This window comes from Marmota monax, unplaced genomic scaffold (assembly GCF_021218885.2).
Source record: "Marmota monax isolate L192 unplaced genomic scaffold, Marmota_monax_Labrador192_F-V1.1 WCK01_AAM20220418_F8-fsc00201, whole genome shotgun sequence".
In the NCBI taxonomy this organism is placed as follows: Eukaryota; Metazoa; Chordata; class Mammalia; order Rodentia; family Sciuridae; genus Marmota; species Marmota monax.
The window spans coordinates 124242-149888 of NW_026695150.1; the positions used below are offsets into that span (position 1 = coordinate 124242).

Consider the following 25647-nt stretch of genomic DNA (forward strand, 5'->3'; position numbering starts at 1 on the left):
TGAACCAAATACTGGGCGGGCTTTTCTCATGTGTGAGGAGCTGACTAGTGTGGTTTTCTTTTCCCCTAAGAAAATTCAGTTTTTAAAATAGCTAGTAAACTTTAAAACTAAATCACAAATTATGCCTAGAAAAAAAATAATGTGGGCTGGGATTGTGGCTCAGCAGTAGAGCACTTGCCTTACATGAGGCACTGGGTTTGATCCTCAGCACCACATAAAAGAATAAATAAATAAAATAAGTTATAAAAAATAATGTTCCAGTTAATTTAAATGAACTGTATAGGCATTTTTTTAATTATTAAAAAGTCAGCTATTAGCTTCAGGGCTTATCTGGGAGAGGTCGATTTCTGTTTCCTTAGACAAGCTCATATAATGTGTGTGTCAGTAGTGCAGCATGGTCTGTTGGTTAGTTCAAGGAATCTGAAGCCAGACCACTTAGGTTCAGTTCCCAGCAATGTGACCTTGGACAAATGACTTAACCTCTTCAAACCTCAGGGTTTATTTTTTCACCTGTAAAACAACATAATAGTAACCTACCTCGTAGTGTTCCTTTAAAGTTAAATGTAGATAACATACGTAGTATGTGCTGAGCAGTGCATGGCGTACAGTAAATGTTCGTTAAATAGGATCACAGATAGAATGAGACATTAATTTATATTATTAAATGTCCTAACTCTTATGGAATCAAAACTGAAACAATTCCAACTTCTTCAGACCTTTCTCATTGGTTATCTCTTTAATTGCTAATTCTCTGAATGGCCTTGCTGAATCTCTGCAAAAGATATGTGCATGTTTGAAACAAAATACTTTGCCATTTTACCAACCCATATATATATATATATGGGTGTGGGTGAGTATACATATATATTCACAGACTGTATACCTATATATATATGAAACAAAAGTTTTACATCAGATTACATTTACAGCATATGATAGACTGGCACATGTATACACACAAGCTCGCGCACAACACACACACACACACACACACACATTCTAATTCATTTTGCTTCAATGTAACTCATAATCCACAATACTGACTTTATAATCTACTAACTTGCAGTTTAAAAACAATGCACTAAAGATACTTATTCCCAACAAAACTATAATTTTGCTCTATCTCAAATTTAAGATACAGACTACAGTCACTGAGCAACTTTATTTTTAATTTTTTATTTGTTTTAATTAGTTATACATGACAGTAGAATGCACTTATATACTTTGATATATCATACATAGATGGAGTATAATTTCTCATTTTTCTGAGTATACATATTGTAGAATCATATTGGTCATACAGTCACATATATACATAAAGTAATAAGTTTCATTCTACTACCTTTCTTATCCCCATTTCCCCTGCCTTCCCCTCCTTTCACTTCCCTCTAACTAATCTAAGGTAACGCTTTTTTTTTTTTGCATTACAATTCTTAGTTCACATATATACCACAATTTTTGTATCTCTGTTTGTATATAAAGTATGTTGACACCCAATTCAAGTCTTCATACATGTACTTTGTATTATGATGTCCATCACATTCCACCATCCTTGCTAATCCCCTGCCCCTTCCCTTCCCCTCCCATCCCTCTTTCCTATCTAGAATTCATCTATTCCTCCCATGTCACTGATGAGAATTTTGAACACAATGTATCCCCTGGACACTATTTAAACATGTTATAAGAGCACAATAGTTATAACTCTATATATATGGTTTCAAATCTTAGTTCTGCAAATTACCTGTGTAATGTATGAAAGTGCCTTAATTTCTCTAAGCCTCAGTTTCCTTATCTGATGATTGGTAAAATAATGTCCCAGAGACACTGCCAAACTTTTAAAAGAAGCTATGTATTAAGAACATGGTAAAGTGCATGGTATTCAATAAATTACAGTTATTATAATTACTCACCTTTTTAGAATAGAGTCCCTCTCCCAGTCTTTATGAGTTTTCTCTTACATCTGTAGATTGTTTCCTTTGCTGTGCAGAATCTCTTTAGGGGCTGGGATTATAGCTCAGTGGTAGAGCACTTGCCTAGCATATGTTCAATCCTCAGCACCACATAAAAATAAATAAGTAAAATAAAGGTATAAACAAAAAAACTTTTTAGTTTGATATAATCTCATTTGTCTATTTTTGATCTTATTGCCTCTGTGATTTTAGAGTCATATTCAAAAAACCATTGCCCAATAGGGCACAGTAGCACATGCCTATAATCCCAGCAACTCAGGAGGCTAAGGGAGGAGAGGAAGAAGATCCCAGCTTGGGCAATTTAGCAAGACTCTTTTTCAAAATAAAATAAAAGGGGCTGGGGTAGACTCCCACTGCTTTAAATTCCAGTACCAGGGGGGGGGAAAAAAAACATTACCCAGACCAATGCTATACAGTTTTCTTCTAGTGGTTTTACAGTTTCAGGTATTATATATTTAAGTCGATAATTCATTTGAGTTGATCCTTGTGTAAGAAGTCAGATAAGATAGTTTTCTCAGTACCATTTACTGAGGAGGCTATACTTTCCACATATGTATTCTTGGTATCTCTATCAAAAAATCAATTGATTGACCACAGAGATACGGGTTTATTTATGGATTCTCTAGTCTATTCCACTGTAATGTGTCTGGTTTTATACCACTATCACGCTATTTTAATTAGCTTTTTAATATATTTTGATATCAGGACAAATAACCAAAAAAAGACATATAGATATCCTACAAATATACAAAATATGCTCAACATTACTAATCATTAGGAAAATACAACTTAAAGCCACAATGGGCTGTCATCTCACACCTGTTAGAATGGTTATTTTCAAAAATATGAAAGATAATTGCTGGCAAAGATGTAGAGAAAAGGGAGCCCTACTCTGTTAATGCAATGTAAATTAGAATGCCATTTTTGGAAAAGAGTATAAAAATTATTTGATATACTAGAAATAGAACTACCATAAGATCTAGCAATTCCACTTCTGAATATAAAACCAAAGGGAATCAAAATCAGTATATTAAAAGGTCTGCATTTCCATTCACTGCAATATCATTCACAATAGCCAAGATATGGAAAACAATGTAAGTGTCCATCAACAGAAAAACTTTTGAAATGTGGAATATATAAAGAATGGAATATTATTCAGCCTTAAAAAAGAAGGAATTGTCAACTGAAACAACATAAATGAATCTTGAGGACATATGCTAAGTGAAATAAATCAGGAACAGGAAGACAAATATTACATGATCTTACTTTTATGAAGAATCTTTAAAATTCAGAATAAAATGGTGGTGCCTGGAGGGCAGTGGTGGGGTGGGGTTTGGGGTGGAGGAGAGAGAAAAGAAAGATGTTGGTGAAAGGGTCCAAAGTTTCAGTTAGGAGGAAAAAGTTCTGGTAATCATTTGTATAAGCGTAGTGACTGGTTAACAATAAGATGTTATATATTTCAAAATTGCTGGAAGAGTTGAATAAATGTTCTTACCAAAAAGAAATAATAAGTATGTGAGGTGATAAATACATTAAAATAAAATAAAAATTACTAGTCCTTGGTAAAGACTGAGGACTACATAAGGTTCTCAATAATGGTTCTCAATCATTATTGTTCATCAAAATCCCCTATGGAGGATTTTAAACATACTGATGCCTGAGCCTCGCTCTATACTTGACAAATCTCCCAACATGAGGACCAAGTGGGCTAATACAGGTGAGACAACACAAAATAATTAGACTGCCAAATCAGATTCAACAGGAATTTTAGAGCTTACCCAGTACCAAGTTTACTAATGACTTGAAGGATACAGACAATAGCACTTCCCTTGGAAAGGTCTGAAAATGTCAGGCACAACTGCCTGTATATTGCTGCTTTTTCCCACATAAAGATGCAAATTGGTCCAGATTGAACAGGAGAGATTGAAACAATGGATGAGGTTAATTTTCTGAACAGAAAAAGTCAATTTTATTATAGAACATCAGTTATTATACCCTACTAAACTACACAGCTTACATGACATCTTCCAGCAAGGTATATCCTATAAATGTGTTAACTTCAGGTTTATTTATAATAAATAACATAGACAGACCTGGTGCATCCTGCTAAAAGTGTTCTATAAGAATCTTCAGGGGGCTGGGGATGTGGCTCAAGCGGTAGCACGCTCGCCTGGCATGCGTGCGGCCCGGGTTTGATCCTCAGCACCACATACAAACAAAGATGTTGTGTCCGCCAAATACTAAAAAATAAATATTAAAATTCTCTCTCTATCTCTACCTCTCTCTCACTCTCTCTTTAAAAAAAAAAAAAGAAAGAATCTTCAGCTGGTAAATACCATTACTGTATCTATCAGAAGGTGAGTCTTGGCATGTTTACAAAGAACCTGGTACAAAGCTTTCCTCCCCAACAAGTGATACTAATTACAAGAACTAGAACCACTAATCTATACCTTTTCCTTTTTTCCAGTTTCAGATTAGCATTTGAGAATTCACTTGGATTTTGAACAAATATATGTAGGGGTTTTTAGTATAATTCTTGGAGAAGTATCAGGTTTTAAGTAGAATAAATTGATCTTTAAGTAGTTTAAAACTGCCCTAAATTCTTGGCACTGTGTTTATTTATTTATTTATTTGGGGGGGGGGGGTACCAGGGATTGAACTCAGGGGTACTCAACCACAGAGCCACATCCCCAGCCCTATTTTAAATTTTATTAGAGACAGGGTCTCACTGAGTTGCTTAGAACCTTGCCATTGCTAAGGCTGGCTTTGAACTCCTAATTCTCCTGTCTCAGCTTCCCAAGCTGCTAGGATTACAGGCGTGCCTCACCTCCTCCGGCAATTTCATTTTTTAATCAGAAAACTAAAGCAGTTCTTTATTTTTTTGTTTGTTTTGTTTTGGGTTTTGGTATTTGTTGATTTTTGAATATAATAAAATGATGTCTTTCAAGTATTCATAACTCAGATCTGACTGAGCCATGTTTCACATAGTTATATACTCAGTTCTATCATGCTATTGTATTTTTGTCAAAATGCAAATAATCTGCATGATCCATGTTTTTGCAGATACTCCATTGACAGAAGCAGTGATCCTGGAAGATTTTTCTATGTTGACATTACAACAGGTGCCCTAATGACTGCAAGACCGCTAGATCGGGAAGAATTTTCTTGGCATAATATTACTGTCCTTGCCATGGAAATGAGTAAGTATCATAATAAACTGGTCTCCATGTAGTGATAAAATGTGTGCACAAAGTGCAAGTTTCTAGAACTTGTAACAAAATTCAATCTTAAAAAGAAACTGAAATCACATTTTATGCAAATAAATGAATGTATTCAGCTCAAATACCTTGAGTATCTATTGTATATTTAGCTTTGTTCTAAAGAAAAAAGCAAACAAAACATGCAAAAGCAGTAAGATAGCATTCTTATCCCAAGTAGCTATGAGTAAAAGGAATGGTTACAGAGAAATCTAAAAGGCTTTCAATCTTTAATAAGTTTGCAAATGTACATAATATAAATAATATTATTACTCAACGAAAACAAGTATCAATAATATATCATTCTTGTTAAATAGACACCTACTCATTTCCATGCCTGCAAGAATCAGGCATCTCATAAAAAAGGCAGATTAACATAATAAACTTATAATTGGAATGGCAAATTAATAAAAGCTATATTAAGATATAGGTTATAAACTTAAAAGGGGTGCTGGGAATGTAGCTCGGTGAGAGTTCTTACTTAGCACACACAAGGCCCTGAGTTCAATTCCCAACACCACTAAAAAAAAAAAAAAAAAAAAAAAAAAGACCTGAACACAAATGAGGTTATATACTACATTCAACTTTTTTCATAATATATACTGATGATAAAGGTTCAAGGAAATATAGTTCCTAACTTATTAGCTATAGAACTAGGCACAGCTATTCAAAAGGCCAATTTGACAGTATGCATTAAGATTCTTCAAAATATTCATACTCTTTTTCTCAGGAATTCTACTGTTAGTAATCATCTTTTTAAAATTATAAATATCAGCAAACACTGATATAACAAAATGTTCACTGCAGAGTTATTTTTAAATATGGAGAAAGTGGGAATTACCTAACAAATGGAGATTGGCCAAATAAATTACAGTACAACCTACTGTCAAATGAGAGTATCACGTAGACATTAACTATCATGATTTCAAAGTATATTCAATAACAGGACAGTCTTCTCCTAAAATTATTCTGAATTCAATATTTTCACTTCACTTAACTTCATTCTGAGTATATATATCTTTGTGTATGTGTGTAGCCCTATCTTTTTGGACACACACATTAAATTATATACACAAAGGATATCTCAGGTGGTAGGATTATGGATTATATTCATCCTCTTATGCTTTTTCTGATATTTTTATTATTCCTTCTACAAATAAGAACCACTATTATAATTAAAACATAAATTCCAATTATGTTGATATTTTCCAGCATCAATATTCTCAAGAAAGTAAGAAAATGAACCAGAAGAACAATGCATTCTGGGATTTAGTAAAATTATTTACTAAGAAAAATTTCTGTCTTGTAATTTCGTTTTGTCTCCTTAGGTGCTGAACAAATCAGAAAAAGATAGGAGCAGCACCACTGGGGCTGTGAAATTGTCTTTGTGTGGCAATGCCAAGCAAAAGACACAGACTTAAAAGACACATTTCCCCATGAGTGCCTATGGCTTCTGCCCCAGCCAAAGACATGGACTTGGTGTGGGTTTAATCTGGAAATATCCCATTAGTCCCTAAGCAGAAATAAATATACTGTGTTATCTGTATTCCACTAAATAACTAGAAACCTTTTAAAAATATAATTCAAAGAACTGATTAGTCCACAGGCATAAAGCCAAGCAGTGTCACACAGCATGCATCCAATGAGAAATGGGCTGTTTTAAAGCCCAGAATACAGAATTTACCTATCTTGAATTCCAGAACACAAATTATGAACCAAGCAGAAAACTCAAAACCTCTTTTTAAGGTCTGTTTTGTGACACTTACTTCCCTCAAGTCTCGCCCTTCCCTTCATACTCCTGATGTTAAATATACTTTCAGCAGACACTTCCTTCTGTCCAAGCTTCTTATGTCTGGCCACACACTCTTGACAGGCAACACACACATCCTATGCTTATATTCCCATTTCCATGTATTTTATCCATTTCTTTGCAAACAAAACTGACCCAATAAATACCTACTTTCAGCAAAGAGCTACTTTTCTGCATTATAGAATTCTCACCTTCAGTTTTTCTTGCATTCTCTTTAGACAATCCCTCCCAGGTGGGAAGTGTTTCTGTCACAATCAAAGTCTTAGATGTGAATGACAATGCTCCAGAGTTCCCCAGATTCTATGAAGCTTTTGTCTGTGAGAATGCCAAAGCTGGGCAGGTAAGATGGCCTATAAGCCAGGCACCCCAATGTATAGAAACATTGCTTCAAATAACCAAATTTGCCATCAAAGACATTTCCACTCCACCAGTACAGTTTAAAAAACCGTCCCCAAATTCTGTACAGCAGCTTTCAACAGTTTACATATTAAGACAACTATCTGGAGACTATACTACCTTTTATGATCTAAACAGGGCTTTGACAGAGGCTTGATTCACAGACAGCCTGTGTAAGTTGTCTACCCATCTTGAAACAAAACTATTATCATTCTAACTATAAAACACCTGCTCTCAATCTAGAAGGGAGACACCATCCAGATCAAGAGAAGTAAGAGTCTTGCTCTTTTCCTAATAGCGCAATCCTTTAAAATATGCAATAGGGAAAGTTTGTGTTCTATATCTTATCTTAGTTATCTATATCTTATCTTAGTCTCAGCCATCAATAATGTCTATATCTCATACTGCCCACCTTTTCTGTACTGCCCATACCCCACCTGCTATCGTTGCAATTCTGTTTTACACTGCTTTCTTCAGTGGCTTTTTCATCATGGTCTCCAGAGCCTTCATGGAAACTTATTCCTTTGAAGAACATTGTGGAACAGACAAAACCTGGCCAAAGAGCTCAACAGGAAGCCATCCCACCTCTTGTTCTCCCCACCACCAACCCTAGCTTCTGACTCTAGTCTGTTCCCACTCTGGGGATATCTTTTCTAGCTCTACCTCCTACCAACAAAATATGACTGTCAGGTAACCCCAACATTCACATCTGCTTTCTCTTACTTTAACATAACCAGTGATGATGTTTCTGCTTAATTCCCTCCTAGGTAGTAGTGACCACTCTTAAATAGAGTTTCTAAAAGATAACAATTTAACCCTGAATTTTCACCCTGCGATGTTAAGAAGATAGGATACAAAGAGGAAAATTAGGGGGATAAGCAGGAACTTGTGGCACTAAACAGTTCTTTTACTCAAAGTCTTATATTTATACTGTCTAAAAATGACTGACCATGGTGTAGGACTGTAAGCTATACTGAGGTCTAAGGTATTTAGGTAATGTTTACCTATGCCTATTAACATACTCAGGCCCAACATTAAACCAAAATTAACTTTGGAATTATGTGATGGCATGGAAACTTCTCAGGTGAGCATCATGATATCTTTCTCATTAGGTAAAACAACCTATCACTGAATTTCAAGGCTTGAGATTTCACTGGACCCTGAAGCTTTTTCCTTTGACTCCAACTCACCTGATTTCATATCCCTCCTTCAGCTGATCCAGACAGTAAGTGCTGTGGACCAAGATGACCCACACAATGGTCAGCATTTCTACTACAGCTTGACTCCAGAGGCTGCTAACAATCCCAACTTCACCGTAAGGGACAACCAAGGTAATAAGGGGTATAAATGGCTAAAAGGATTAAGTGTACAAAGCACTTTACAATTTCAAAAGTATTTCCCCATACTGTGCTTTGATATTTATAATGAATTTGTAAGTTACTAATCCCTCTGATTCCCATCATCCCATCTGATAGCTTAGGCTGGATACTTTCAGTTAGTGTACCATGCAAACAGTGTCAAAGTTTGCCTGCTCCTTAACAGGAAGGAGGATATTAATGCTACTTCACAGTCTTCTTTTTTTTTTTTTTTTTAAGTTCAGCTTCACAACAAAAAACAGAGAGTGCCCTCTGCTGACTCTAAAACTTCCATTCATCACTCAGTTGGCAAATGTTTAAAGATGCTTGTTCTGTGCCAAACCCTGTTCAAGACACAAAGACAAAATCTTTCCTTTATTCCTATAGATAGTAGCCATGTTTACATGTACTGAAACATGGGAATAACCTGAGAAAATAATAAACAGTGATCTAGAGAAAGAGGAAAATCCTGAGGGAACAGTTCTAACCAATGATCAAAGGGGGGAAACAGTGAAGATCTCTCAGAACAAAGGGGAGGCAACAGCTAAATAAGGTAGAAAAGGGCAAACAGAGGAAAACAAGCAGTTTGACCACCGAAACAACTTTATAATTTATAAAGTCTAAATTTATAATTTATAATTTAGAAATACATACCCAGGTGAGGGTCCTAGTGCAGAAAGTGCAATCTCTGCTAGAATTGTACTTCTAGGCCCTTCTCCAACAAGCATTCAGAAAAGCAAAGGAGATTAAAGACACACTTTTTTGAGTAAAGATGGGGAAAAAAGGGGACTTTTGTTCTCTAGTGAGATGATTTGTTCCAAAGAAAGATCAGTGCAATTGCAAAAATATATTAAATCTGTCAAATCAACTCCTTATGTTGTTAACTCACTACCAAACAGTGATCTGACCTTGAGGAGGTCATGATTTCCTTAGGCTGCAGTAACCGTATTTTCATTCCAATTCAAAAATATTATGACTTTGTAACAACATAAACAAGGGGTAGTAAAAAGTCATGATTAGGCAGCTTTGTCTTCGTCTCAACCATCAATTATTTGAGATTTAAAGTATTAATTCAACCCCATATGATATTCTTCTATAAAACCTGAGAATCTCAAATTTATTTTGTTCTAACTGGAAACTATTCTTCAAACCACACATTATCATAAAATCAGTATGATAATTCTGGGAGGAAGGATAATATGAATCCTAACAACAGAAAAATCACAATTAAAATATCCTGAGATTTTTATTTGGTTAAACTTTTGAACTATTCATTTATCTACTTCATAGGGAAATACCTTCTACAAAAGCAGTTTCAGTCTCCTCAGGGTTCATTTTACAAAAGAAACCCTAGAGTGAGAAAGATAACACTTTATGCTGTTTTTTCAAATTTCCCGCTAAGTGTCACTCTCATACTTGCCAAACTCAATACAGAAATTTATAGCAGCAAAATGCTACAAATTTATTAAAGATGACTTAGGGCACCAATTCATGAAACCAATTTCTTACAAAGATAGTCCAGTGGAACAAAACGACAATAAACAGATATGACTCATCTCTTGGAAGGCTTGCCAAAATAGAAGTCAGTACATCTTCAACAGAAAGCATGTACTTCTAATCTCCACATGACAGTTTATCCCACCAGTATCATTTATTGAGGCTTATTAAAAAATTGACCAACATCTGATATGGTTGACCTAATGTCAAGTGCCCAACTCCCATGCCTGAATCATCATGTCCTTTTATGAACACAACAGGACATTATCACAAAAAATGCCTTTTTTATACTCTAATCTTGAAACATTATGAGAAGGATTATGGGTACAAAGCACTTTACAGTTTCAAAAGAATTTTCCCATACTTTACTTTGATATTTACAATGAATCTATAAGGCTTTAAGGAAATTACTAATCCCTCTGATTCTCATCATTCCATATGATAGCTGGGGAAAGTAAGCAAATGACCTAAGATCAGAGAGTGAGCAAGCATTAAGACTGAGACTAGAAGTCAGATCCTAGGTTGTGGCCCATCTTCCCACTACACACATTTATATTTGTAGAAACAATACTCTTTCCAAACAGGTTATAAAAGCCCCAATTATCACATTCAACAAAAAAAAAATTCCAATTTCAAATGGCTACTTTATGCCAGACTCCTTCCAGGACTGAACTTAGCAATATGAAGCTCTGATTTTTTTTCTTCTTAAATAACTCTTAGATCAAGAAACATGGTTAGCAGACATAATATACTACTTTTCTGAAATGCTGTTCTAGTCAGTCTTTATTTTTGCAGGGGATGGGGTACTGGGATTGAACTCAGGGGCATTCAACCACTGAGCCACATCCCCAGCCCATTTTTTCATTTTATTAGGGACAGGATCTGACTGAGTTGCTTTAGCACCTCATAGTTACTGAGGTTGGCTTTGAACTTGCAATGGTCCTGTCTCAGCCTCTTGAGCCGCTAGGATTATAGGCGAGGGCCACCACAGCCGGCTTTCTAGTCAGTCTTTTTTTATAATTTAGTCTTATGACATAGTTAGGATTAAACCAAAAAATAAAAATAATAACAATCAAGGAAAACCTGTTTTCTGGAAAAAAAAATAAAACTACAAAGCACAATTAATCGTACTTACCTATTAAGTCTAAAAACAGAAAAGCAGGTAAATGGGTTGTATGTTAAGTGAACATATGATTATAAGCCTCATATTGGTAACTAATTACTATCTTTATTCACTGAGAAAAAAATAAAAAGAAGACAGCCTGTATCAAAGCAGGAAGAGATCATGACTATCTAAGTTATTTTTTGACAGGCAATGTTACTAAACTAAATAAGTAACTGTATAACCCAATAGAGTAAATTGTGTGTGTGTGTGTGTGTGTGTGTGTGTGTGTGATTGAACCCAGGGCCTGGTGCATGCAAGGCAAGCACTCTACCCCCAGCTATATCCCCAGCCCCAGAAGAGTAAATGTTTTAAAGTCAGTCTGTCCAGAGTTCAAATCCCAGTCTGCTACTAAATAGGTTAGTGACTGAACAAATTATAAAATTGTATAAGCCTTAATTCTCTCACTGTAAAGGGATATAATTATCACTATCTCACCAAATTTTTGATAAGATTAAATGAGATACTATACAGAAAGTGAATGTAACTAGCACCAGCATGTGTACCATTTTAAAAAAAAAAAAAAAAAAAAAAACAGAAGGAGGAGGAAGAAAAAGCAATTAAGGAATTGTGTATAATTCAGAACAGGCTAAGTTATGCTTCAGGAACAGACAAACCAAAATCTCAGTGGCTTTTCACAACCAAAGTTTATTTCTTGCTCCCACTGTACATCTGAGTTATCCAAGACAACTGTTCACCATATGAAGCTCAGTATCCCAAAGTTCTTGGATTCCATCCCACAACATTCTTTCAGTTATCACAGCAAGGCAAGAGAACCACACATCAGTTCCTTCAAGCTTCTGCCTTTAAGTAGTAACACAAATCAATTTTACTCATATTTCATCAATTATACTAAGAAAATCACTTAGATATGTCCTAAGAGGTTAAAAAAGTATAATCCTTCATTGAGTCCAAGAAGGGAAGGAGAAGTATTAACGATCACTAATAATGCTTTACTTTGGTTAGGCTCTCAGAAGCTTTTGTGAAATTCTAAGCCCCACCATGGGAAATGTGAAACACATCCAGGAAATCTTCCATGTTGATGGTACTAGATTTGAGAGAGGCACTGTTTGTATGTCTTACCACATCTCTCAAACTGTTCCTCTGCTAAAAAGATCTGAGCTTTGCAAAAATATATCTGCTTTAGAATTCAAAGACACTCCAGGAAATCTAAGAATATAAAACAATCAAAAATCTCAAAACTTAACATTAGGCAAATGTAAATATAAATAAACCCATGTACTCATCAGCTTTGCAGAAACATCTCTAATTCGGCTAGAGGAGGAATAATTTCAGTAGGGATAAATTCTGGTGTTCTATTATACAGAGGGTGATTATACAACCATATGTATAATTCAAAATAGCCAGGAGAGAGGATTTTGAATGTTCTCATCAAAAAGAAGAAATAAATGTTTGAAATGACAGATGGATAACCTAAATATCCTGAGTTGATCATATATAATATATAAACCACTGAAATATCACATTGTACCTCCATAAAGATGTAACTATTATTATCAACAAATTATTTAAAAAACATGAAGGGAAAATAACTAATATTACTGATCAAGAACAAATTTTACCAGTTCATGTTAACTGTTTAAACTTAGACTGCTATGCCAGGAGAAAATAATAGTGTCAGATGTTTAGAGGATTTCAAATAACCTTCTACTAAATGAGCAGGTTCTTCAGGAAGTCAGTGACTGCAATTCAGAGGCATAAAAGAAAATAGCAAAAGACATGAATTCCAGCCACAGTGGTAAAAACAAGCAATCCACTGCAGCCACATGGGCTCCTCAGCATTTTCCTGGAGGCATAAAGTAGCACTGGGGCCTGGAGATCTGCTAAGTAGGAACAAACAGGGACAAGTTGCCAGTGATTGTTCACTTCTATCAAGCTTTCCTAGGGACATTTTTGCTAGATCTGAAGGTTGACAGTTCGCCCTAGGCACTTCATGTCACAAAGGGTGAGACAGGTTCTCAGAAAAGTGTTTCTCTCCTAGGCCTCAGGGTTTTGCTTAAAGGCAAGCAAAAATCTTGGGTTTCTAAATCCAAATACTGACCCAGGCCATCCTACAGTAGCTACAAATGAACAGTTCCAGGGAACATAAACTAGCCTCTTTCTTTCCTATCCCCATCCCTGCCCACTTGCTTTCCTCTATTCCATAAATTAATTCACCTGTTGGTTCTTCCAGTTTCTTCTCTAATTTTTCCTTTTTCTTATTCAACCCTGGAACTCCTTACTTCTTCAGATAACACTGCCCGGATTCTAACCAGAAGGTCTGGCTTCCGGCAGCAGGAACAAAGCGTCTTTTACCTTCCCATCCTGATAGCAGACAGTGGGCAGCCAGTGCTGAGCAGCACAGGTACACTTACCATCCAGGTATGCAGCTGTGATGATGAAGGCCACGTCATGTCCTGCAGCCCTGAGGCCTACATGCTCCCAGTCAGTTTGAGCCGGGGTGCCCTCATTGCCATCCTAGCCTGCATCTTTGTCCTCTTAGGTGAGTAGGTGGTTCCTTTCTTTTCCATCATGGTGGGTCCTGCAAACGCTTGCTCAGACTAGTCAGTTACTCCCAACACAGCTACTCAGAACTGCTCTTCTACTCCATGCTTACTGAAAAGGTGGTTAAGTAAAGTTTGTGGAAAAGTACAAAATTGAGACAGTTCCTGAAGTGTATATATATTCATCAAGCATATACAATAGGTTGGAACACCATGCTAGGTGCTAGAATTAAGACAGACATGTCTCAGTCTTCAGAGTTTATTTCAAATCAAGTTCATTTTTATACCATAGAGCCAAAAATAAAAATTTAAAAGAAGATACAATAATCATTTATAACTCCATCATTTCAGATTAGTAGTAGCTAAATCACATAGAGGTAAGTAACTGGCCCTAAGCCAGTGTCAGCGGCAGAGCTCAAACTGAAATGCAGGAGGACATACATTGGGTACCTCCTCAGCAGCACTGCCCTTCTGAGTGCTCTTTTTCAGATTCTGGAGATGGCTAAGTATTACAGAGAAGAGGAACAAGTTGTATATCTGGGAAGATGGGATAATGCCTAGATACCATCTCAAGTAGAGTGGTCAGTGAAGCCCTCACAGAAAAAGAGAACTTTGAACAGAGGTTTGAAGGAAGTGATCAAATAAACCACGTGGATTTCTGGGGAATAAGCTCCTTGTGACATTATTGTCCCTGCTAGGCAATGTGGCCATCATATAAAAATCAGTGACTAAACAGGGCCAGTTTGCCTCTGAAGATGACATAAAAAGAGGAGATGACAGGCTAGAGGGATAGCACTATTGTGGTAGGGGTTACTTACTTTTTTCTCTCAAGTCATACTGCAAGACTGCCTCTCAATTCCCTTATACATAATGCCATCTGTGTCATTGTTTTTGAATTCCACATTCAAAGACAAATACCTAAATCATCTATTGAAGCCAAGAAAATAACCGTACATATATTCCACCTCTTCTTATTGTATTATGCCAAAGCAAATACATCTTACCTGGGGAAAAGCAAACTTAATATACAAAAATATTATTTAATATAAAAGAAATCCCAGCTTTCTATGAGGGAAGAAAATAAAGCTCTAGGGATTTCAATTAAAAGAGACTTGCATATATTTACACACACCCTCTATCTCTTGTTTACCTACACACCAAGAGACTGAGTCAGAGCAAAGAAGAAAATTCCCCACTATAAAAAAATGTCTATTTGACTGATTTTCTAGGCAGGCCCGTAAAGCAGCCCTCTCAAGACATTTTAAAATACAACATGTGGCTTAATTTTGTTGACATAGTTCAGTCTTACATGAAGGAAGAAGTAGAATAAATGAATAACCTTCCTAAGTCCTTGGATCCCTGAATCAGAGAGACTTATTTTCTGGTCCATGTATACTGGCAAGTAAAACCTGCCTGAAATTCCTTGTGTGTCCATAAGGTGGCATCGGGAGTCCTTGAGTACAGAACAGGACCACCTGCAAGAAGCTGTTGAAAAAACCTGCGCCTAGGAGAAATTTCAAGAGTAGATGCCCTTACTTCTATCTTTGGAAAACGTTCTCTAAGTTTACTCTGACCAGACAAAAAAAAAAAACCATCATTACAGAAAGACTGATTTAAAGAGAGTAGCTCAGAGAAGCTCTCAAGTTAGAAGTGGTGTGCAAGGGATAATTTATTTCGTCCCTCTCAAACCCATTATTTCTTGTCTTTTGAACTGTACAGAATAAGTAAACAGTTTTTAGGAGCTAAGTTAAGCAAAGGTATCACAAAATCCACATGGTTTTATGCATTCTTATTTCTAGAGTACACATCTCACATTAAATATAATTCATAAAACCATGTAAAATTTGAATTGCAGTTGATTTGTTAACAAAATACTACATTTTGTGGACAATTAAACAAACACATTAATTTTGACAGTTTTGATTTTGCAGGGATTTTTTAATGTCTGAAATATGTATCCAGTTCTTAGAAAATTTCATAAGTCTATTCACTATGCCTGTTGTAAATAAAGAGTAAGTATCCCACTAGGAATGGTGGCACACCTCTGTAATCCCAGCTAAATCTGGAGGGTTAGGCAGAAGGATCACAAGTATGAGGTCTGCCTGTGCAACATAGTGAAACCTTGTCTCAAAATTTAAAAGAAAAAAAATTAAGGGTCAGGGATGCAGCTCAGTGGTAACATGCTTGCCTAACAAGAATAAACAGACCTAAAACTGATTCTCTTCTGTCAGGGAATCAGGGGAGCCTTTCAGCTAAGGACCATTTTTCCCAAAATATGATTTTCAGGGTGTAATATGATACTTATTATTAAATCAGATTACCTAAAAAAATAAGACAGATGGCAATAATAATAATAATAAATTAAGATGGACCAGTTCCATACACTACCTAATTCTCCATCACCATCACCATCAGAATTTCCTCCAGAAGATACTCAAAGACTTTTATTTCTCTTATTTTTTTTCTTTTAAGAGTTAGAGCCTTACTATGTTGCCCAGGCTAACCTCAAACAATTCTTCTACCTCAGCCTCCAGAGTAGCTGGGACTACAGTTGCATGCCACAATGCCTGGCTACTCAAAAATTTTTCTCATTTTGCATCCTAGCATTTTCCAAAATATCACCACTGACACTCCAGGGTTACTTGTGTGAATCACTTTCCTGTTGCCCCAGAATTCACTGACCATGTCTCTGGAATCTAATGGTAACACCTGTGAACCTATAACCCTTATTACTGCCTGATTTGTATTATCATCAATGTTTATACTCTTCTTAGCCTGCAAATTCATCAGAACAGGAACTATATCATAACCAATCTTATTTCCCATTGCTTAACATAGAGCCTAAACAAAGATTTAGGTTTTAGTAACTGTTTACTGAATCCCACAAATAAAGCATGTTCACTTAGACTCCCATTTTTCCATCTGCCTTCAATTCAAATTACATTCCAGTATTGGATGCTCAGTTCGAAGTCCCACTTCTTTAAAGTTCTTCTAGCTTCTTTCCCTGAAATCCTATAGTTCTAGTCTATACCTCATGTTTTTACACACAGGAAAAATACATACAAGTATTTGTGCATTTTATCAACCAAGTTAATCACAAAAAAGTTATTTACAATTAACTGCTATTTATATGAAAAGCTCATTCTACATTCAAATACTTTAAAAGTCATTGTTGTGAACTTTGTTATATGGTCTGTAATCTCTTACTGAATATGAGTATATGCCACTATTTTTTTCCTTGGATAAACTGGAGTCTTATTTTGCAGTGCTGTCAAACTGTCACTATTCACCAGCTGTAACAAAGCACACCAGGAAAAAAAATCAATAGCAGTTCTACAGCTAGAACCTCAACACACTTCCTGGAAAAACATTTTCAGTCACAAAGATAAACAGTTCAATGGGATTATCTCTATCTCTCCTCTAAATCCCAGCAAACACACCCTTAAAAACAAAATTTTAAAAAATGGTGCATTTGTTGGGATAAAATTTTATCCAAACCTGCAAGGGCACATCTAACAGTGTGGTGTTTCTTTGATAACATGATGAATTATATAACATGTCACTGCTCATTCCCTCCCTTCCATGAAAATGACTAGATCCAGAAAGCCACAGCTACCTCTCTAATGAAAGGCTTTCCTGAGGAATGCACCACACGGGTCATTTATGCTCTTACTTTTTTTGGAGGGGATACAAAAAAGACAACGACTTTAGTTCATATTCAGTTCATGTGTCTATATGCATATTAATTAATATATGATTATATTTAGAGTTAGAATCCTATAAACATGCTAATATAAGAAAGCAGAATTTCACCCACATAATAATTCACATTACAAAATAAATGTATATTCACTGTTATATGGGCAGATACATGAAGTGATGCTTAGCTTATTTCACAGCAGGACATAGTGCTTTGTGCTTTTTAAGTGGGATTTCACACTAGATTGGGTGGGTGCACATACACACACACACACACGCAGTATCAAAGCAGCAAGCTGATGTGCAGACTTCATATCTCACTTTTTAACTGAACCAACTTTAGAAATACAGGGCAACTTTCGCCCACACGTTCTCAATCTCAATGGCAGAAAGAGCGAGGAGGAGGTAGGTAGCCATTAACTCTGAGGACTAGAGTACCCAAGCGCAGTCTCTGAGCTCACCATTCCGAGTTCTTCCTGAACCTGGGGCTAGTGGCGGGTACTTCTAGGGACAACACACACGCGGAGGCTCTTACCATAAACGTCCTGTTCCTCTGTCCCGGCAGTTCTGGTGCTGCTCATCCTGTCCATGAGGCGGCACCGGAAGCAGCCGTACATCATCGACGACGAGGAGAACATCCATGAAAACATCGTCCGCTACGACGACGAGGGCGGCGGCGAGGAGGACACCGAGGCCTTTGACATCGCGGCCATGTGGAACCCGCGGGAGGCGCAGGCGGGAGCCGCCCCCAAGATGCGGCAGGACATGCTGCCCGAGATCGAGAGCCTCTCCCGCTACGTGCCTCAGACGTGCGCCGTCAACAGCACCGTCCACAGCTACGTGCTGGCCAAACTCTACGAGGCCGACATGGACCTGTGGGCCCCACCCTTTGACTCCCTGCAGACATACATGTTCGAGGGTGATGGCTCCGTGGCGGGGTCTCTGAGCTCCCTGCAATCGGCCACCTCAGACTCAGAGCAGAGCTTCGACTTCCTCACCGACTGGGGACCCCGCTTTCGGAAGCTGGCGGAGCTCTACGGGGCGTCGGAGGGGCCCGCGCCCCTGTGGTAACGGAAGCCAGGAGGCAGGTGCATGTCCAAATCCAGACGTTCTCGGAGGCTACTTCGCGGACGAGGTGCAGCCGATCACACGCGCTATACAGTGCTGGAGAGTGAGGATGGGGTGAGCGGGGTGAACAGAGCTCTCTCTGGATCAGCTTTACTTGGTCAGATTAATTTAAATAATCAAAAGGAAACCCAGGAAGAGGAGGGCAGGATCTCCAATTATCTTTTTTCTTTTCTCTTTAATTTTTTTGACACTATATTCAAAGGCTTGGAGTCCAAGGTGTTAGACAAGCCTGGCTTTTTTTTTTTTTTCTGCCATTCACCAAAGCCTTTGTCACTTTGCCACCACAACAAAGGTACGTGTCTTAAATACAGAGATGGCAAGTGAACGCAGGTAATAAAAACGTCGAATTCATTTTTATTTTCCACTTAGGAGTTTTGCTGTATGATCAAACTGCAGAAACCAACCCACACACAAGAACCCTGAAAATTTGTTCTTCGGGGAAGTTAACCTACTTGTTCCGAAATGGATGGAATTTCTTTTAACCCTTTTGAGACAAGGTTAAGACTGAATCAGCCTTGCATGGGGGATGGGTGGGAGGGGGGGAGAAGGAAGAGACATGGACTTTGTGCTCAAGTTTAATAGCTGAAGTTTAATAGAGTTGTTGGCATAGCTAATCCAGTACCGTTGAGTTAGAGTGCTTCTGTTCTCCTCTCAGCTCTTTATGCCCCTGCAAAAGTGTTCAGAATGAAACCAGAAAATCTGCCTTTTATGCACTGTAGATGTCTCTTCCATGTGCCAAATGTGGAGATTAGATGCTACAAATGAAAGCCAAATAAAAAGAAGTATCTGATAAAAGCATGGGTTAGAGGGCTTTCCTAATCTGTGTGAGGTCAATCCAAGGGATGTTTACATACTGTAGATAACCTACTTGAACAAAATCAGTATTATAGAGAATAAATGGATGTAAGAAATTACATGTATAAGTTTTGTATATTTGTTAATAATTTTGGTAATAAATATGATGTACTTCATCCCAGTACCTTAGCACTTCTTTTAATAAAAGTTAAATAGAAGGGAAAGTCTGTTGCAAATCTGTTTAATCACTGAGAAGATAGAAGGTGACTTTTTGATTCTGATTTAGCTTCAAATTCATTGGACCGAGACTGATTTATAAGGCAGAAGCAATGTCAAAGAAGTATGAGGTCATATATTCTGTTTCAGTCACTAACCAGGTGAACTTTATGGTTCAAATGATTAAACTTTTAATCAGTAATCTTTATTCTTCCATCTCTGAAAAGAACAAGGGGTGATTTGGTAATATCTATCAATGATACAGTGAGGCATTTAGCCCATATTTTGCATTTTGTAAGAGGGTATTTCGGAATGCCAACAAAGAGGTAGGCTACTGTGTTGTTTTCATCTCTACTGTATCACCAAATCAAAAATGATCCACTTATTCATTCACTCAGAATAAGCTCCAGAAGGTTAGAAGCTTATTTTATTCTTCTTTTCTTTCACTAAAGTAGTTAACATAATCCTATGCATACAGTAGATGCTTAACAAGCGTGTACATGACAGGATCTTTTTATTTGATGCTGTATTACTAAAGGATAGTCTACACAATTATCCTCACAACTGAGGACAAATTATGAATAAGAGAGATTTCTAAGAATTTTGATTATAAAAGTGGTTCTCAAATCAAAATCAACTGCAGGTCTTAAACTACCTTCCCCCAGAATTTCTGATTCAGTAGATCTGGAGCAATTTGCCTTTGTAACAAGTTCCTAGGACTGCTGATGCTGCCAGTTCAGAGACCACATTTCAAGAACATGTGGTGTATGATTACTCACTCTCAAATACATGAAGATTAGATTATCAGCCCACTTGAGGTCCACCCTATCAAAAGAATGGTGTGGTCAATCTCCTTTACTAAAAAGGGCTGTTTGGCAGAAGTGTACAGGAATGATGAAGAAAGGTTTGAGAAGACAGATGAGGGTCTGGGAGCCAGGGGCTGTGATTTTGTGCATATTGCATAGTATACTAACAGCCAGGCAAATTCTCGTCTTCAGTTTTGTACATACAAACCTTTTCCTCCTGTAGAAGGCAGGCAACCCTGATGCATCCTCCTTGAGGGTAAGGTGTAATATAAAAATAAATGTAACAAAGGAAAATAACAAAACATGAACTTGAACCTAAACCAGACTCTAGGACATACTAATTATGTGAAGTGGACAAATTAACTTCTGTGACATTCTTCCTTTCCACCACAAGCTCAGGATAATTTTGTGACTATTTCACTTTGTGTTGTATGTCTTACAACTGGGAACAGCTGCTTTCCTAACCACAGGGTTATCATGCCCCACATCCTGCAAATGTGGTCCCCATGACAATGCATAAAGTGATTATACAGAACTTCCTAGATGTGCTGGTCTCTGAGAGAATATTTAATAGTGTAATATGAGAAATGTGAAAGCAGCACAAAATAGATCATTTCATCTTATACTGTAAGCTAAAAGAGACCCTTTCCCTCCAAATGAGTTTTAAAATTCCCTTTCTGCTACCATAGTATACCACAAATGTTATACCCTCTGGGAGGGAAAAAAAAAAGTGTGGATGGTGTGGGGAGAAAGGAAATCATCACCACTAAACAGGAAGAGTGCTTTGGTTAAGCCAGAGAGCTATAAAATTATTCCACTACTTCTTTGTTAACAGGTAAAGTTGGTAGCCAATAATTAATATGTTAGAGGGGAACAAGAACATCTGTAGGGATAAGTAACTTGCCTAAGGTTACATATTTAGCTCCAGAGTCTGTTCCCATAATCACTCCTCCACAGTGCCTCAATCTCCCCTTCTGACAACATCTGCAGTGGAGGGCTTTGAAAAAGTATCCATCTGCCCACCCACCCCACAAATTAAAAATTACTAAATAAAAAAAAAGAGAATCTGTAGGAAACAATTTGATTTTTTTAGACTCATTGAGAAACTGTATTCTGAATAAGGATACAGGAAAGATTAAAAATTCACAAATTTCCTGAATCAAAAAAGGAGAATATTTCAACATGGCAGACAGCAAAGACAAAAATGGAATGACTTACTCAAGAAAGAATATGCAAATCCTAAAAACAGTATTCAGAGCTGGTACATTGATTAAAGATTGTCACTAGCTCACTAGTAATACAGAACTATGCCTTGATGTCAGAATTCACAGTGTAGCCAAACAGGGCTGTGACTACATGAACATAGGATACACTGTACAAGTAATTCTCACTGCAGATCAATTCATTCTCAAATCCATCTGTCACTTTCATAATAGATCTTTAAAAAACTTTTTTAAGATATTATTATATACATATACCAGGATTTAGGAATCTTATGCTTGATTCTTAAACTTTCTCATACAGTGAGTAGACAAAATTAAGTCAAAGGGTCTTCTCTCTAAATGATCTACTAGTAAGACTTATATATGTCTCTTATGATTCAAATTATGCAAAGAAGTGAATGCTACTTTGCTATGTATGTAATTAACTATGACTCAGTTAGAAGTAATCTTTTTAATGAGTAATCTTTACACAAAACACAATTTTTCTTAGGTTTTTCTTCCTGGGAAAAGACACTAGTAAATCCTGCTCCATTTGGCCACCCTCTTGGTTTTTAATGATGGTCAGCTGGTTGGGGATAAGGGTGTTTCTTCCTGGCTGCTTATTGTGGCCACCTTCCTGATGCCCATGATGCCAAGGGCTCCCCCAGAAACCATAAGACTACTTCTCTGGAGTATCTACACTAAAAAAACTAATGCAACTATCTACAGAATCTTTTCTAATTTTTCAGGAGGAATGAAGCCTGTTTTGTTGTTGTTATTTTCAGTTTTGTTTTTTCCATTCCTTCTTTCCTGTCACCAGTTTCAGTTACCATTGCCACATGAAGAGGAAGGAGAAGAGGAAGGGGAAGAGGAAGAAGAAGGAGGAAGAGGAGGAGGAGAAACAACTTGGTTGTGTTAAATAAATTCTCTGGGTCAGAAATTCAGAAAGGATCCCTCAAACACATTTTGTCTCTGCTCTACAATGTCTAGGGCCTCAGCTGGGGAGACCAAAAGTCAAAGGGTGATTCAGGGGCTGGGACCCAACTCATTCAAATGTTTTCTCATCCACATGTGTCCTTGTTGACGCTGCTATCAACTAGGACCAGATGAAGTGACTGGTCATCTAGAGCTGCTTGGACTTCCTCGAAGCAGGGGAGCTGGGTCTCAAAAGGGAGTATCACAAGAAAACCAAGAGAAGTAGAATCGTTTTTTATAACTTTGGAAGTCACATCATGTTATCTCTATGGGAGTCACAAACCTCCCATATCAAAGAGGAAACATGGACTCCACCTCTCAATGAGAAGTTTCAGAGTCATATCAAAAAGGAAATAATATGCCTATTATTGGAAAATACAATCCACTATATCTTCTTTTTTTCTACACTGCCTCTTTCCTTCTTCTTGAGGAATCATACTTGGTTCCACTCACAATTTCCTCTTCCACTCCCCCTCTTCTCTATTCAATATCATCTTATTCTATGAATATATTACTCTTCTCTGAAAGTTGGCTTGATCCCTATCATACTGTGCTTTCACAAGTAAACGAACATTTCATGAAAACAACTAGCAAAATTTCTGACACATACCAGGAATACACTACATTTTATTGAGGTAAAATCAACATTCAATTTTCTGCACATAGACTATACAGTTGAAAAATTTTGATATTTTGACACACACATGAAGCCATCACCACAATCAAGATAATGATTATACCCCCAAATTTCTCTCATTCACCTCTATAACATCTCCTTCTCATCCTGACCTATTCTACTTCAACCCCAAGAAAACACTGATGGATTTTCTATCACTATAGTTTACATTTTCTAGACTTTTATATAAATGGAATTGTAAAATATGTTCATTTTTCTTTGATCTAACTTCTTTTACCCCACAATTATTTTGAGATTCATTAATATCATTGCATCAATTGTTTGTTGTTTTGTTGCTGAATAATATTCCTTATAAAATGTATCACAATTTTTTCCTATTTTATGTGGATAGAAATTTGAGTTGTTTGGAGTTTGGGGCTATTATAAGTAAATCTGATGTGGACACAGGTGTATGAATCTTTATATATGGGCATATATTTCCTCTTCTTGGTAAATATGTAAGAGTGATAAGACTGGATCATGGTAGGTATATACTTTAAAAAATAAAAGCTGCCAAACTGTTTTCCCAAGTGTTTTTTACTATTTTATATCCTACCAGCAATGCACCAGAGTTCCAAGTCCTCGACTTGGTGGGGTCAGTCTTTTTAATTTCAGTCATTATAATAATAGCATTGTAGTATCTCATTGTAGTTTTAATTTACAATATCCTACTGGCCAATAATGTTGGGCATCTTTTTGTGTGCTCCTCTGACATCCATATATCTTCCAGGGTGATGGATCAAGATGTTTTGTCCCCGTTGGGGTTATTTGCTTTCTTATATAGTTCTGAGATTTCTATATATTTCTGGACACAGTCCTGAATCAGATACATACCTGGCAAAGATATAGTCCCAGTCTGTGGCTGGTATTTTCATTCTCTTAACAATCTCTCTTAAAGGCCAGAGGTTTTTATTTTGTTGAAATCCAATTACCAATTTGTTCTCATAGATTGTGCTTTTAGTGTCATTTCTAAGAAATCTTTGCCTAACCCAAGGTCACAAAGATTTTTTTGCCATGTTTTCTTCTTCAAGTTTTGTACTTTTAGGTTTTACATTTAGGTCTATACTATTTTGAGTCTATTTTTGTAGATTGTTATGTATGATCAAGGTCTTTTTTGTTGTTGTTTGTTTCCTCGCATATAGATATCCAATTGTTCTAACACCATCTATTGGGAAAAAAGCTATTTTTTTTTTGCATCAAGCTTTGTGGTTGGTTGAACGGTGTCTCCCTAAAAGATATGTTCAAATTTTAAATCCCTAGTTCCTATAAATGTGACGTTATTTGGAAATAATCTTTATTGTAGATGTAATGAGGTAATAATACTGGATTAGGATGGGTGCTAATCCAATGACTGGTATCCTTATAAAAAGAGAAAGGTTTGAACACTGGGACATAGGTGCAGAGAGGATACCATGAGGTGATGGAGCCAGAGATTGTACTGATGCCTATACAAGCCATGGAATGCCAAGGATTGCTAGCAGCCACCAGAAGCTGGGCGAGGGGTATGGGACAGATTGTTGATCTGAGCTTCAGAAGGAACCAACCCTATCAACACCTTGATTTTTGACTTCTGGCCTCCAGAACTATCAGAATAAATTACTGTTGTACACCCAGTTTGTTACAGATGCCTTAAGATATATACTTACATAATTTATATAGAAATATATATAATACATTTTAAATCAACTGTAACATAAAAAATAACTTAAGAACAAGTCCTTTATGTGCCATGTCACTTTGAATCTAAGACACACACACAAAATCAGCAGTTTACCTATTGATTAACTAGTGTGTTCATTTTATGGGTTTTTGTTTTTAATTTCAACTCAACTATCACACGTGGTTTGGGCACATAGACAGGGCTTCTGAATATGCCACTGTTGTCTGGCAGGTCACAGGTGGCAGCAGTCTTCTCTTGGCAGTGTGTGAGCAGCTTTTTCACAGTTCCAGGCAACGAATGAATCACAGATGGCTGAAAAGAGATGCTTCCATTCATGTGACTCCACTGATGTGGTTGTTCAGAGAGGTCGCAGAGAATTTGGAGAGAGGCTTGTGCTTGCTGGAAGCAGCACTAAGATTGGTCTCCAGGTACAACAGCAAAAGGACAGCACTAAGGTACTCCACACTCAGTTCAAATGTGGAGCCTATGCACCAGGCCAATGAATCCCCCACTTACCATGACACTGGTAGCAAGGAGCT

The 25647-nt window shown here is 37.0% G+C and overlaps 1 protein-coding gene and 1 long non-coding RNA gene across 3 annotated transcripts in view; one reads left to right on the top strand and one right to left on the bottom strand.

Annotated features, from left to right (window-relative positions):
• Cdh20 (cadherin 20) overlaps nt 1-18721 on the top strand; it is a 57917-nt gene extending 39196 nt beyond the window's left edge. Inside the window, exons 7-11 of one of the 2 annotated variants that reach the window (XM_046428191.2) lie at nt 5034-5170; nt 7256-7377; nt 8647-8764; nt 13699-13950; nt 18216-18721. In XM_046428191.2, coding sequence (XP_046284147.1) covers nt 5034-5170; nt 7256-7377; nt 8647-8764; nt 13699-13950; nt 18216-18721 — 1135 coding nt within the window. The remainder of the gene's footprint in view (nt 1-5033; nt 5171-7255; nt 7378-8646; nt 8765-13698; nt 13951-18215) is intronic. The other variant, XM_058573855.1, reaches the window with a different exon arrangement.
• Nucleotides 16804-25647, bottom strand: part of LOC124081829 (uncharacterized) — a 93962-nt gene continuing 85118 nt past the window's right edge. The window contains exons 3-4 of the long non-coding RNA XR_006848151.2: nt 18186-18814; nt 16804-17244 (exon numbers count right to left, since the gene is read on the bottom strand). This is a non-coding gene — a long non-coding RNA (uncharacterized LOC124081829). The remainder of the gene's footprint in view (nt 17245-18185; nt 18815-25647) is intronic.